General features: G+C 41.5%; 1 protein-coding gene across 4 annotated transcripts in view; it reads left to right on the top strand.

Moving 5' to 3' along the window:
- Mtcl1 (microtubule crosslinking factor 1) overlaps positions 1-13,319 on the top strand; it is a 124,253-nt gene that overhangs the window by 84,140 nt on the left and 26,794 nt on the right. For all 4 annotated transcript variants that reach the window (XM_090353469.1, XM_090353467.1, XM_090353470.1 and 1 more), the window contains 2 exons: positions 2,651-2,881; positions 5,586-5,787. In XM_090353469.1, coding sequence (XP_090209595.1) covers positions 2,651-2,881; positions 5,586-5,787 — 433 coding nt within the window. The remainder of the gene's footprint in view (positions 1-2,650; positions 2,882-5,585; positions 5,788-13,319) is intronic.

The raw sequence follows: 13,319 nt of genomic DNA, 5'->3' as shown, positions 1-13,319 counted from the left end.
TATAACCTCAACACTTCGAGAGATAGAGAAGGGGAGGATTGCGCATTCAAGACATTATTTTTAAACTGATTTGCATCTCTTGGACTTTTGATTTAATATTATTGGGCTATGATTGATTTTGGGCAACAGACCACAGAAGGCAAAACTTATGATGAGAAGGAAGGAATTTGTTCTCAGATCTATCAAACTTCACAGCAAGTTAATATCAAATATGGGTCTTGAATGCAAATGGTATTAGGATTGTCATACTGACTTAAGTGAATTTTTTGATTGAAAAATAAACTCATCCTAAACTGTAGTTTTGAAGAAGCTGCCAGAAACCAAGATATGGCCTCGATAACTCCTAGCCATTTTCAGATGATCTGTTGCAGGTGAATTATCTGTTATCCACTAGATCCTCTCCCAGAGTCCTCAGTGGAAGGGATTCCCAGATGCAGGCACTCCTGGTTCCAAGCCTCCCCAAGACATTGTGATCCCCAACACCCTTATGCCTAATTAAGTCGAGGACAAGTATCTAGGCTCAGAATTTCCCATTACTCCTCCTTTCTTGTGTTTGTTCTTGAAAGTAAAACAGAGAAGGTGTCTCTTGATGTTATACTATGTAAAACGAGGGACCCAGTGTATCTTGGAATCTGTTTTGGCATGGAGTATGTGTCATATATGCCAGTGGCTCTGTGGTGACTGAGGCTAAGGGCATCTGAGCAGGTCACGGGGTTAAGTGAGCATCTGCTGCCTCGGGAGGGCAGAACTGAGGGCTTGAGTGTTCCCCACTGTCCTCTTCCCACAGAAATGGGAAGTCTCACATAACATTACCAAAGGAAATGACTTAGTTACTCAAGAGACAAATTCCTAATTCAGATTGTTTATTTATTTAGCACAGCCTCCAAAATGTCTTGACAAATTAGCTTAATCAGTGAAATATTAAGACAGTGGCAAGCTCTAGCTGTATGTAACACTGGGTACACCATCGAGGAGTATGCTGAAGATAAGAGTCCAGAGTGAGGAAGATTTTGTTCTTCAGGCTTGTTCAGAAGCAAAAGGAAAGTATCCTCTATATCCCTAGCGGGAAGAAGACTGAGCTCTGTAATTTAAGAAGCACTGGAGGCTTCTTAAGGGACAGTGATTGGGGCCAAAAGAGAGGGTGAGGAGAGCCTGGGTGGGAGAGGGTGCTGCAGACAAAGGACGTGAGAATGCCCTTGGGAGATGTAGCCCCTGGGGTCTCAACACCTTTCTGTCACATCTTCAAAGCAGCTTGTGTACCTGAGGAATCTGAGGCTTTCCCACTGTGAATCAGTTGAGAGCAGGGCAACAGAGGAGCTGCAGTCATGGAATTCCACGTGTTCCACGTTACCTTTACTCCTGCACTCGTGCATTTTTATGCCCACAACCAGCCTCAGGCCTCTGAGAGCTGCTAAGGTGCTGGATAAAATTGCCAGTGTTTTCTCTGCTTTTAGCTGTAAGTGCAGAACAGGTGTTAAGACATGGGCTGTGGGAGTTTGCAGAACTCTAGATCTGCCCAGAGCCCTTTGCATTCCTCATGGCTGGCCTCCATTTAGTACTTTAACTGTCTGGGTAGCACTCACAGACAGCCATTAGTCCTACTTCAGGGTTCCTGAGAATTACTAATACAATGGCTTTTGGCATAAGAGGGAATATTAAATCAGGAGTCGGCAACTGGTAAATAGTAAGGTCGCCATTCTAACCCCAGTTTTGCTCTGTTGCATGGAAGCCTTTGCTCTTCTGTAGGTATTATAATAGAAATTACTCTTGTATCTTTATTTGCAAGATGGGATTTTATTTGTACCCTTTGACCTAGTCAATATTGACGCATAATGATTTTTGCTGGCTTTGAACAGTGCCAATAGGTATTTAGAAAACAGGAACTTAAACTAGAGATCTGTGGCTCACCCACGGAGAAGGCTGAACTTGGAGCATTGAAATTTAAAGCTAGTTTGAGCCAGAAAATGCATGAAACTCAGATTAGGTAGCAAAATGCTAGACTAGAGGAATGGCTTTGCTGAGGTAAAATGCCAGCGGTGAGTGAAAACGAATCTTAGCATAAAAAGACCCTCCACCAAATTAAAATCCGGGAATTTTGTTGTTTTCCTGGAGATAGGCATATCTGATAGGAACCTTAACTCTTAAATAATTACCACCTTTTCTTTTTGCTCACTGCTACAGGCAGAATCTTTTCTGTTCTAGTGGCTCTGACTTCCCAGCTCTTGGTGGACTTTCTATCAGCTTGGTATTCTCTGTCAGAAAGTAAAGGAATGTATTTCTAGTTCATCGCTTTTTACCATTCTAAAATGCCCCATGTCACATATTTGCACAGAGAAAATGGGAATGGCTTAAATGGCTGTAAGTTATACATCCAAGAAACAGTTCTCCTGAAGGGATTTAGAAATAATCTAAAACCACTGTGAGAGATCGATAGTAATAAATGTCTACAGTTTCTTCCTTTGAAATTGTGCTTGCTTCTGATCACAAAAACATTTGAAGGCTTTTTTTTTACATAGTAAACATTTCAAGTCCTTTATCACTGTATGTATGTAGTCTAGATTAACTAACAGTTGGCAAAGATGTCTCGTTGGGTTTGAGTGGCAAACTGAAGTAGCTACATGTTATCCTCTCTTCTTTGCTTTTGTTCAAGATGGAGGAGGAGCACCTGTACGCCTTGAGGTGGAAAGAACTGGAGATGAACAGCCTGGCTTTACAGAACACCCTCCATGAGCGAACGTGGAGCGATGAGAAGAATCTTCTGCAGCAGGAGCTCCGGTCTTTAAAGCAGAACATTTTCCTCTTCTATGTCAAGCTCCGGTGGCTGCTGAAACACTGGCGGCAGGGGAAGCAGATGGAAGAGGGAGGAGAGGATTTCCTGGAGGTAAGGCCCTCCTGGAGTTCATTGTAGTCGTGTGCTTTGTCCTTGACCTTCAGACACTGTTACCCTTCACCCCACACAAAGCCATGCCCTATTATTTTAAATTACTTTTTGTACATTAGAAGTGCAATGGCTAGTCCAGGTATACATGTATCCAGGAGTTCTGTGCTGTGCTGGAATAAAGTGTTGCTGTCATCTCCTTTGTTGCTGGAGTGCTCAGCCTGAGAGCTTTGCCATCTCATTCAAGCTTGCTGCTTATAGAAGCTGGGTTCAAGCCCTGTGAGAATCTGTGTGATGGTGATATTGAGGACTGTGGAGCCCCGGTCCCTACCCTGTCTGGTGTCTGTGTTTCTGCAACCACTGGGCTCTCTTAGTTTGCTGCAATTAGCAATGTACTTTTTAATATGGGCAAATTGAATGACACCTTTAAGATAATGAGCATCGTCGACACAAAATGTATGATTTCTTAATTTGAATAACAAATTCAGTGTTTAAATGCAAACTAAAATAAAAGCTCATTTAAATGCTTGCCCCCTTTCCCATTTCAGTCCATGTTTCCAGACATTAGGGCCCAAGACAACTATAGCGTGTGTGTGTGTGTGTGTGTGTGTGTGTGTGTGTGTGTGTGTGTCTCCTACGGCTTGTACCCAGAGTCTGGGCACTAGTTCCCTGAGGTTTTATGCTCAAAGCTAGCACTCTACCACTTAGGCCACAACCCTATTTCCAGCTTTTTGGTTGCCAATTGAAGTAAGTGTCTCAGACTTTTCCTGTCCAGGATGTCTTCCAACCTAAATCCTTAGCTCTCAGCCTATGGAAGTAGCTAGGATAATAGGCATGAACCACTGGCATCCCGCTTTACAGTGTTTTATTTTGTCCCACTGGGATTGAACCTCATGCTTGATGGGGAAGCATCCTACTACTTGAGCTACATCCCCAGTCTTTTGTGTTTTTTTTTTCTTTTGTTTTTGATTGTGTGTGTGTGTGTGTGTGTGTGTGTGTGTGTGTGCTTCTGCCCAAATTCTAAATTCTCCTGACTCTGCCTCCTGAGTAGCTGGGATTATGTGTGTACCACTGTACACCGCCTTTTGTAAGGCTCTCACAGGGTTAATTTGTCACCTCTGAAGCTCATTTATGTTTTTGCCATTGTGTCTCAAGTCCCAGATTTCATACAGGACAGAGCTTGTTACTGGGATTTATTGCTGAAGTGAAGGCAGAGTGACCTCTATCTCCACAGTTTTTGCTTTCTGGTAGGCTGGAGTCACTAGGCTGTGTGTTGTATGGAGCCACACCCAGACTGCTTGCTCAGCCACTTCAAAGCACTGAGCCTCCCAAGACCTTTTGTCTGTTTTCCGCTGTAGTAAATGGCATCAGTAAGTTTTAGTTAAACTGTGAATAGTGATTCTCTTTCTTCAGGGTGAAGAAAGTCTTCAAAAATTGATTAAACTGGACTTTGAGGATCCTTGGAAAACCATCATTAAGCAAAGCCTACAAATGATTGTAGGGATTTCTGTTGATCTCTCCTCTAATTTCTAAAACTATAGCTATTTTTTTCCATTTCATCTAATTTCTTTTTTTATTGTAATTAGTAAAAGGGTTACATGATATTTGCCAGATAGAAGGTGCATTAATTCACATACATTGATACCCTTTCACATGTCTTGGTACCCATTACCCTCCCCCCCACACCCCCCACCCGTCTTGGTTTTCCCCCCTTCCCTATCAAATTTCAAATAACCAAATACAAATAAATTCAATATATCAGATAACAAAGTGAGATACTATAACAATATGAGATAACCAAGGGACAGCAAAGGAGATGAGAGACATCATAGTACATTATAAAACTATAGCTATTTTTTAACAATGGTCAAAATATAGAAGTACCCTAATTATCTATGGATGGATGAGTAGTTAAATATAACATTATATATATATAAATATATAGGAATATTATCCAGCTTTACAAATAAAAAGAAATTTCTTCATATGCAACAATATTGTTGAGTTTAGAAAGCATTATTATCAAGTGAAATAAGCCAGATGCAGAAAGATAGGCACTGCATAATTTGCATTTTTAGGTGAATCTAAAAATTTCAAACTCATAGAACCAGAGTATAATGGTCGTTACCAGGGCTTTGACAGTTGTAAAAGTGGGTAAATGTTGGTCAAATGTTTCAGTTATATAGTGTGGATAAGTCTAGAGATTTAATTTACAATACTGTGATTGTAATTGGCAGTGTGTTATTGAGCCTTGAAATTTGCTAAGTAGATCATAAGTGTTCTCATGACACACACAAAGGTAGTAACTGATACGGTAGGAAAGGAAACTCTATAGCTGTGAGCAATACCCATTTATGAAAGGTAAAGTTTCTTATTTGTATTTTCCCTAATAAATCAAGCACCCATCCTGTGTTGTTTAAACAGAGGACATACCAATGAATAAAATAATCAAAATGAGCATCTTTAGGGAGAAAAGTGAAGGAAAGGATTTGATAATCCATGAAGTAGATGGTTACCCTCAAACAATGAAAATTAGGCTGTCTCCAGGCAGTTCCAAATGCTCAGAAAGCTTAAGTGAGTAGCTTGTCTGAGCCCAGGAGTTTGATGCCAGGCTGTGCAATATAGCAAGATACTGTCTAAAAAACTTTGGCCTACAGTGAGAAAAGGCATAAGCAAAACTATGATTATCATGTGTTGCTGGTTTCAGAGTGAACATCCAGAGACCTTCCCTGGGCTTGGTGAACTGGGAATCCAGGGGGGTCACCAGATGGAAAGACCAGCCCGAGATGATGGGGAGCAAGGCTGTGGCTTTCCAGTGGGGGAGCATTCTCCACATGCTCCTGTGCAGACTGGTGACCACGGACCCCGGCTGCAGACTTTGGATGGAGGACCACTCAACAGGCAGGTAGGTGCCTAGATCTAAGCCCATCATTTTGTCCATATGGCAGGAGAGGAGGCTTCCAGGCCATGTTTTCTATAGTTTTTCTCCATGTGTTGGTGTTCCCAGTCACAGAAAATCCTCTGCCTGACTCTGGCTTCCTGTGGATTTTTGTGAGGCTGAATTTTTGCCAGAAATCATATCATTCAACCTTTTCTTGAAATAAACACACACACACACACACACACACACACACACACACACACACACATATTTCAAACAGCAAAAATGATGGTTGCTGGGTCTTGAACTCAGCATTGGCTTTGAACTACAATGTTCACATCTCAGCCTCCTGAGTAGCTAGGATTAGAGGTGTGAGCCAAGAGCACTGTTCTTATTTGGCCTTTTAGTCTCACTACAGCAGTTCATGATGTGGTTTGACTTTGTACATACAACTGAGAACTTCAGTAAGAGCAGATCTATTGACTGTGTCCACTCCCTCCCTTCATCAGCAAATGTATCTCTGTAAGAAAAAAAACATACTGAGAATCATCTAGGAATGTTTATAGGTGCCTGTTCTTCCAAGATGAGAAAATGCTACGTGCAATATTCTTATCACAACAAGTAAAAGAGCTTTCAGAGTATTTGTGTTGGCTATCACCCACATCAATGATTTGGTAACATCATTTATAAGAAAGAAATATCAAGTCATCTTAAGTCCCCAGTATGAAGTATTTCAGGTTTCTTTGGCCATTTGAAATGTAATGTCCCAAGTAAAAATATTTGATCACACCTTTGGGAAAATCAAAACCTATGTAAAAAGCAGTAGAATTTCAATGTTAGTGAGTAATTAGTATTGTCCCCAAGCACCCTAGACATAGACTCTGCTTATTAATAAACCAAATTATGATAATGTACAATGTGTGTGTATGTGCACATGCATGCATGTGTAACAGTAATAGGGCTTGAACTATAGGTGTGGGCACTGTCCTTTAACCTTTTCACTCAAGGATAGCACTCTATCACTTGAGCCACAGCTCTACCTTAAGCTGGTTAATTGGAGATTAGAGTCTCCCAGATTTATCTGCCTGAGCTGGCTGCTAATCATGATCCTCAGATCTCAGCCTCCTGAGTAGCTAGGATTACAGATAAAAGCCAACAACTCCATGCTCTTTTATTTTCACTTGATTATAAAATGTCAGCTAAAGTAGATTTGTAGAACTGAGAGCCCAAGAGGTACCTTGTCATAAAGCTTTCTTGCAGCCAGACTTCTGAGTCACTTCTGAGCTTACCTTGCTTCTCAGAGAGAGCTCCTGCAATGAAACCTGAAGCCCCTGTCCCTGGGTTCTCTGTGGGCTAGGGTGAGGACACTGGGTAAAGCCTTGACTTTGGAGTTACAGGCATTTGAAAGCACTGTGTGCCAGACTCTTTGGCTTCTACTCTTTTCTTCCCTGGCCCTTCTGCCCAGTTTCATGAGTGGTCTTGTGGTGGAAGGTTGTCTGTAGGACTTTGGCTCTGATTCAAATGAGGAAGAGTAGTGGTATTCAGAGTGCAAGCCAAGAGGATATTTGTGATTTCTCTCAATTGCCTTTCGTCCATATACAGATCAGTTAGCTCTTTACAGCAGCTCTTTACATACACTACCCCTTTCCTTTCCCTGAATGATATCACTCAGAAGGAGCTCAAAGAAGCCTTTACTCACAGCCATTAGGAAGTGTGTCCACAGGGAGATTTTAGATTATGGAATAAGATTTCCATAAGTGTGATCTAGTTGGAAATCAAAATATACTTTACAAATAATGTTTTCAAAAGCTAGTAGTTTCCGTGTGTGTGTGTGTGTGTGTGTGTGTGTGTGTGTGTGTGTGTGTGTGTGTGTGTGCTGCAGCTGGAATTTAGGGCTTGCGTGCTGTCCCTTAGCTTTTTGTTCAGGGTTGGTGTTCTACCGCTTGAGCCACAGCTTGTTTGTTTTTTGCTTTCCTAGTTAGTTGGAACTAAGTCTCACAGACATTTTTCCCCAGCTGGCTTTGAACTGAGATCCTCAAATCTTGGCCACTGAATAGCTAGGGTTATAGGTATAAGTCACCAGCGCCCAGCCCAAATCTGTTAATATATTATTTTTAAGAGATGTTCCCATTCGGCCCTCTGAAGTATCTGTATTTAGCTGTGTTGTTTTTATTTTGTTTTGTTTTTTGGGGGGGTGTCATGGGGCTTGAGGTCTGACCTGAGCGCTGTCCCTGAGCTCTTCAGCTCAAGGCTACTGCCCTACTCTTGAGCCACAGCCCCACTTCCCATTTTCTAGAGGTTAATTGGAGCTAAGAATCTCAGGTCTTTTTGTGCCCGGGCTGGCTTTGAACCTTGATCCTCAGATCTCAGTCTCCTGAGTAGCTAGGATTACAGGCATCAGCCATTGCACCCAGCTAGCTGTCACATTTTTTGTTTTTATTTTTTTACTTAGATATTAACCTGCTGCATGGAAGACTGTGGGTGTTTCCAAAATATGCACCCCAATGCTTTGGAAAATGGAAAAAAAAAGTAATATATCTAATTTTCCAAACACTGTCATGGAAAATGTTACCCTGAGGGTGGAAACTACTATAAAGTCATTCTGCTGTAACCTCATACTCAGGATGGCTTAATGTTATCTCCCTTTGCCTTCTGCGCTTTCTGATGCTGATTTTTAGTGATAACCCTTAAAAAAAAATGGGAAAAAACACACAGTGTGTGGTAGAATGAGCAGACGTCAGAATCAAGCCTGCCTTTCACTGGATCTACCCGTCCACAGCAGTGACAGTCAATCTCTGTGTGCACCATGCATTGCAGCTGAGGACAGAAGATTAATGAGGTCTACTGTATGCAACAGCTGGTTCGCTGAGAGTGAACATTCTTGATTAGAAGCTTGGAGTCTGTGAGCGGCTCTGGCCTGGAAGCCAGAGCCAGTGCACATGCCTCAGAGAGTTACTGTGCAGAACCCCAGGCCTTTTCAGAAGCCCTCACAGAGCAATAAACAGCATGGGAAATATGGCCAAACTACTTTCCCAAGGATTCTGAACAAGTAGCAAAATTTCTCAGGCCTTGATCTTTGATTTGTGTCACATTGCACATTCTTACAGCTGGTAAATGGCAGCATTTGTTATGTCCAGCGAGGTTTAGAAAATAATGACATGTAACCACCCACCTCAGCAACAGATTAAAACAAAAAAAAGCAGGTTGACAAACATTTGAAAAATGTTTCCTGCTTCCTCTGTACTTGCAAGGTTCCTGTCTCCAAGCAGTGGACAGTAAGCACTATCAGTTTGCCTTGGTGCCTATAAGAGCAGAGGCTTGGCCTGGGGCCAGTGGCTCACACCTGTAACCGTAATTACTCTCTAATTTGAAATCTGAAGATCACATCTTTAAGCCATGTAAACCCAGGCTGGAAAGTCCATGTTATCACCAAAAAAAGCCAGTAGAGTTGTGATTCAAGTGGTAAGAGTGCTAGCCTTGAGTGGAAAAAGCTAACAGGTAACACTCAAGTCCTGAGTTCAAGTCCCAGTACAAGAACAAAAGAAGAAGAAGAAGAAAAAAAAGCAGAGGCTGAGAGCTGGTTGCAGTCCTTGCCTGAGACTGTTGATGCATTCTATACTTAGTAATTCCAGAACCAAGGGGTCTTCTGGGCATCAGGATAATTAATTTAGAGACAACTTACTTTCTATTTGGGGATGTGACATAATTTATACTCCTTATTATAATAGCCAGAAGTCAATGTGTGAACCTAACCATATTCCTAAAAAGGGCTCTCTCTCTATTCATCTTTAAGGTACCACCTATTGTTACTCACTAAAGTATCTGACTGAGTCTAGTCCCAAGACCGAGTGGAAGTAGAGAACTTTGTCTCTACTCTACAGCTCAGCTGTAAATCTATTACAGTGTTAAAAATGATTTCATTAATTATAATCATCCCAACAACATGATTCTCAAACAAGGTATGAAGGCCCTGGGATCTGCTCTCAAAGTCAGCCTGTCCTCCCGTTAAGGAGCCTTTTGTTTCCTCTTCTTCCTGGACTTTGATCCTCTCTGGTACCCACAGTATGGTTTTCAGTCTCTCCAGACCAAGGTAAAAAAATCTTCCAGAAATAGCACCTATGATACAAGAAGCTAGTAATGCAAAACTATGACCCATCTTAGCTGTATGCGTGTGCGTGTGTGTGTGTGTGTGTGTGTGTGTGCACGCGCACACACATGTGCCTATGGGCTCACCAGTACTTGAACTCAGGGGCTTTAGCTCTCTCTGTTATCTTTTTTGCTCAAGACTAGTGCGTTACCCCTCAGAACACAACTCTGCTTCTGACTTTTTGCTGGTGAATTGGTGATATGTGTCTCCTGAACTTTTCTGCCTGGGCTAGCTTCAAATTTTGATCCTCAGATCTCATCCTTCTATGTAACCGGGATTACAGGTCTGCTCCACCAGTGGCCCAGCTTATTATGTTTTTAATGGGTAAACTCCTTTGTGTGGTGGTGCATGATCACAAGGCCAGCATTTGCAGTCTAGCCCCAGTGGAGGCAGAGGATCTCAGTTCTAGACCAGCGTGGGCTCCCTCCCATTGTAAAAGCAAGCAAGCTAGCTAGCAAGCTCCTCTCTTGAGCCCTTGCAGTTTTTACATTTTAGTTGTGTGTGTTACACTGTGGTTTATTCATGAGATTGGAGCTTTACAGCCTCACTTGGGAGGCATGCTATTCTCAAAATATAAGAAACCATACTAGAGCTTGAGATCATGAAACATTCATCTCGGGTGTGATTTACTGCTCTTGTTTCTATTATTGTGAAAACAGTACACACATCAGTAAAAATTCACAGGCGTCCAAGGGTGCCTAATGAAAGGACTGTCCATTCTTTCCATAGTTGACCACAGTCAGCAGTTTACCACACACCTTCCTTTTGAAAGCAGATAACAAAGCTCTAAACTGTGCTAATTAGTGATTTCTTTCCTCTGGTTTCATCAGATCGGTCCTGATTGCTTAAGCCTGATAGCTAGCAACTATTTATTATGGTTATCAGATATTAAATATATTTAGTATATGCTGAATATGTATGACATTACTGGTTCATGTGCCTGTTTTTATTAAAGGAAGCTCTGGTGGGAATTGTGATATCTGTAAGCATAGAACCCACATGGTCCAGATGCCCTGGGCACCTTCTTGGAGGGAAAGAAAGGGAGGGGGAGACAAATGATTCTATATTACAGTAAATGCATCTGTCCTTCCATTTCAGATTATACTTTGGAGCCCATCTGCAATAGTTCTCTCTCTTTTATCTGCAGGGAGATAATGATTTTAGTAAGGAGTCTTCTAATTAATCTGAACATGGCAATAGTAGTAAGACTGATAAATGGCTTCTTTATACAAATGTTACAGGATGTGCAGATGTAGCATTTCTCACAATAAAGGGCTTCTCCTTAGGTTCTTGTTAGGACGGGATGTACCTGTGAATGTTGCATCAGGTCCCTTTCTACACATGCATATCTTGTATGAACTACACATGTGGAGGTTGGGTTGGAGGTTTGGATCAGGTCATCTGGCTCCATGGTTTCCTTGGGAAATAAATAGGAGTAAATAAATAAATAGGAGTAGAGGTCATCACCTCTGTTTTGTGACTGGCTTTTTGTGGATTAATTCATAGCAACAAGTCAATATATTCATTTTACCTTCAAGTTAAACCTAGCATCAAAGTTAATGGCTCCAAGTTGAGAGTAAGAGAGGGTGATAGTTTCACAGCTTTACAAAGTTACAATTTCTCTTGATTCATGTGTTGCAGAAATTTTGAAAAACAGGTGGCATTGTGTTACAGACATCTTGGGTATATTGCCTTATCTATAACTTCCTTTTTATTTCCTATAATATTTATTTTATTCATTATTCATTTATGCATTATTGTAAACTTGTCGAGCAGCTGGATTCAAGGAAGATACAACCTTGAACCTGTTTCAAAGTGTGACACATTATAGTTGTTGAGTTCCTTATCTTGATTTTAGAAGTATTTTAAGCTTTATCCAAGAGAGATGAGCTACAAATGGCTGAAATATACCCTTCAATGGAAGAAGAAATAGCAGAGCCATTTTATTCTTTGACCTTGACTGAAACCCAATCTAAAGATCTCTAAGGAGATTGAGAGCTGGATTTTTGTGTTAAAGCTGACCTATACTTAAATCAACAATGCAAAGGTAGCATAGCTGGACCTTTAGCATGAAAGGTTCAGAAAATTGCATTACAAATGATGTTCTGTACGAGAAACCAGAGTCCTAATTTGATCTTTTACTTGATTTAGGTCATCTTTACCCAGAATCTAGCACCATGGGGGCACCAAGAGGAAAGGTGGGGGAGGGGAGCGGAGGGGAGGGAGGAGTCAGAGAGAAAGACAGGGGCATCTACAGAAAGACAGAGATGGAGAGAGACACAGAGTTGTAGGCATTCTTTCAGCTTTTTCATTTTCCATGATAAAGGAGACAGTATTGGTTTCTCACACATTAAATGCTGTTCTAAGCATTTCAAAGAGAAAACTTGGCAAGGTGAATTTTTCTGCCTTGATTTGTCTGGCCTTGACGGGGGTGGACTTGTGAGTCTGGCTCCTTCTCAGCAATGAGACCCTAGCTGCAATCCTTCCTCTGTGAAATGGGGAACATGACTGAATGCACCCAGGACTGAGGGGAAATAGAAATATGGTCATAGAAGTGAAAAACTTAGCACCTCTTTTGGCTTATAGGAAAGAGTTAATAGTATATTACTATTAGTGGGTATTTGTGTATGTATAAAAATCATATAGAATCCTGTGGTGTGTTCATGGCAGAAGCTGCCCTGGCATCCTACATGCTACATAACTGCTATTTTCAGAACCAGTGCCAGTAGCATCCATTTTCTGGGTCTCTTTCTGTTTGGCCCACCCCAAAATAATCCAATCTTTGTTGAATGCATTTGGAACTCATTCAATGAAGATTAATATCATCCCTGGGCCATAGAACAGTATATTGATTGCTCTGACCTAAATGGGCATAAAAGCATTAGGACTTAATTTTATTGAATTTGATAACTGCTAATGCCAAAAAATACTTTGATTTGGTTCCAGAGAAGCCAGATTTTCAATCTGCAAAAGGAGTATAAAGTTCTTCTAATGTTGCTAGCAGTCAGGTGGCAGAGGAGCTAAGAACAGCAGAGACTGAGACCATATGAAACTTAAAATTCATAGAAAGCTGTTGGTTACATGTAAGGACCTAGTTATGGCTCTCCACTTTCTCTTCACTGAAGATTAGATAGTGCCTCCAAAGATAGGATCAAAATTATCATTGCTATTTCATGCTTAAATTTCCTTTGACGCAGCGAGGCGCTGGTGGCTCATGCTTGTAATCCTAGGAGGCTGAGATCTGAGGATTGTGGCCCAAAGACAACTTGGGCCAGAAACCCAGTGAGACTTTTTACTTTTTGCCACTCCACCGCTAGGCTAAACTCCCGGCCTGGCCTGTGAGACTCGTATCTCTAGTTAACCACCGGAAAACTGGCACTGGAGCTGTGGTTCAAAGTGGTAGAGAGCTAGCT

Source organism: Megascapheus bottae, chromosome 19 (genome assembly GCF_031878675.1).
Source record: "Megascapheus bottae isolate mThoBot1 chromosome 19, mThoBot2.hap1, whole genome shotgun sequence".
Lineage (NCBI taxonomy): Eukaryota > Metazoa > Chordata > Mammalia > Rodentia > Geomyidae > Megascapheus > Megascapheus bottae.
The sequence above is the reverse complement of the archived record's forward strand: the minus strand, read 5'-3'. Positions and strand labels throughout refer to the sequence as shown.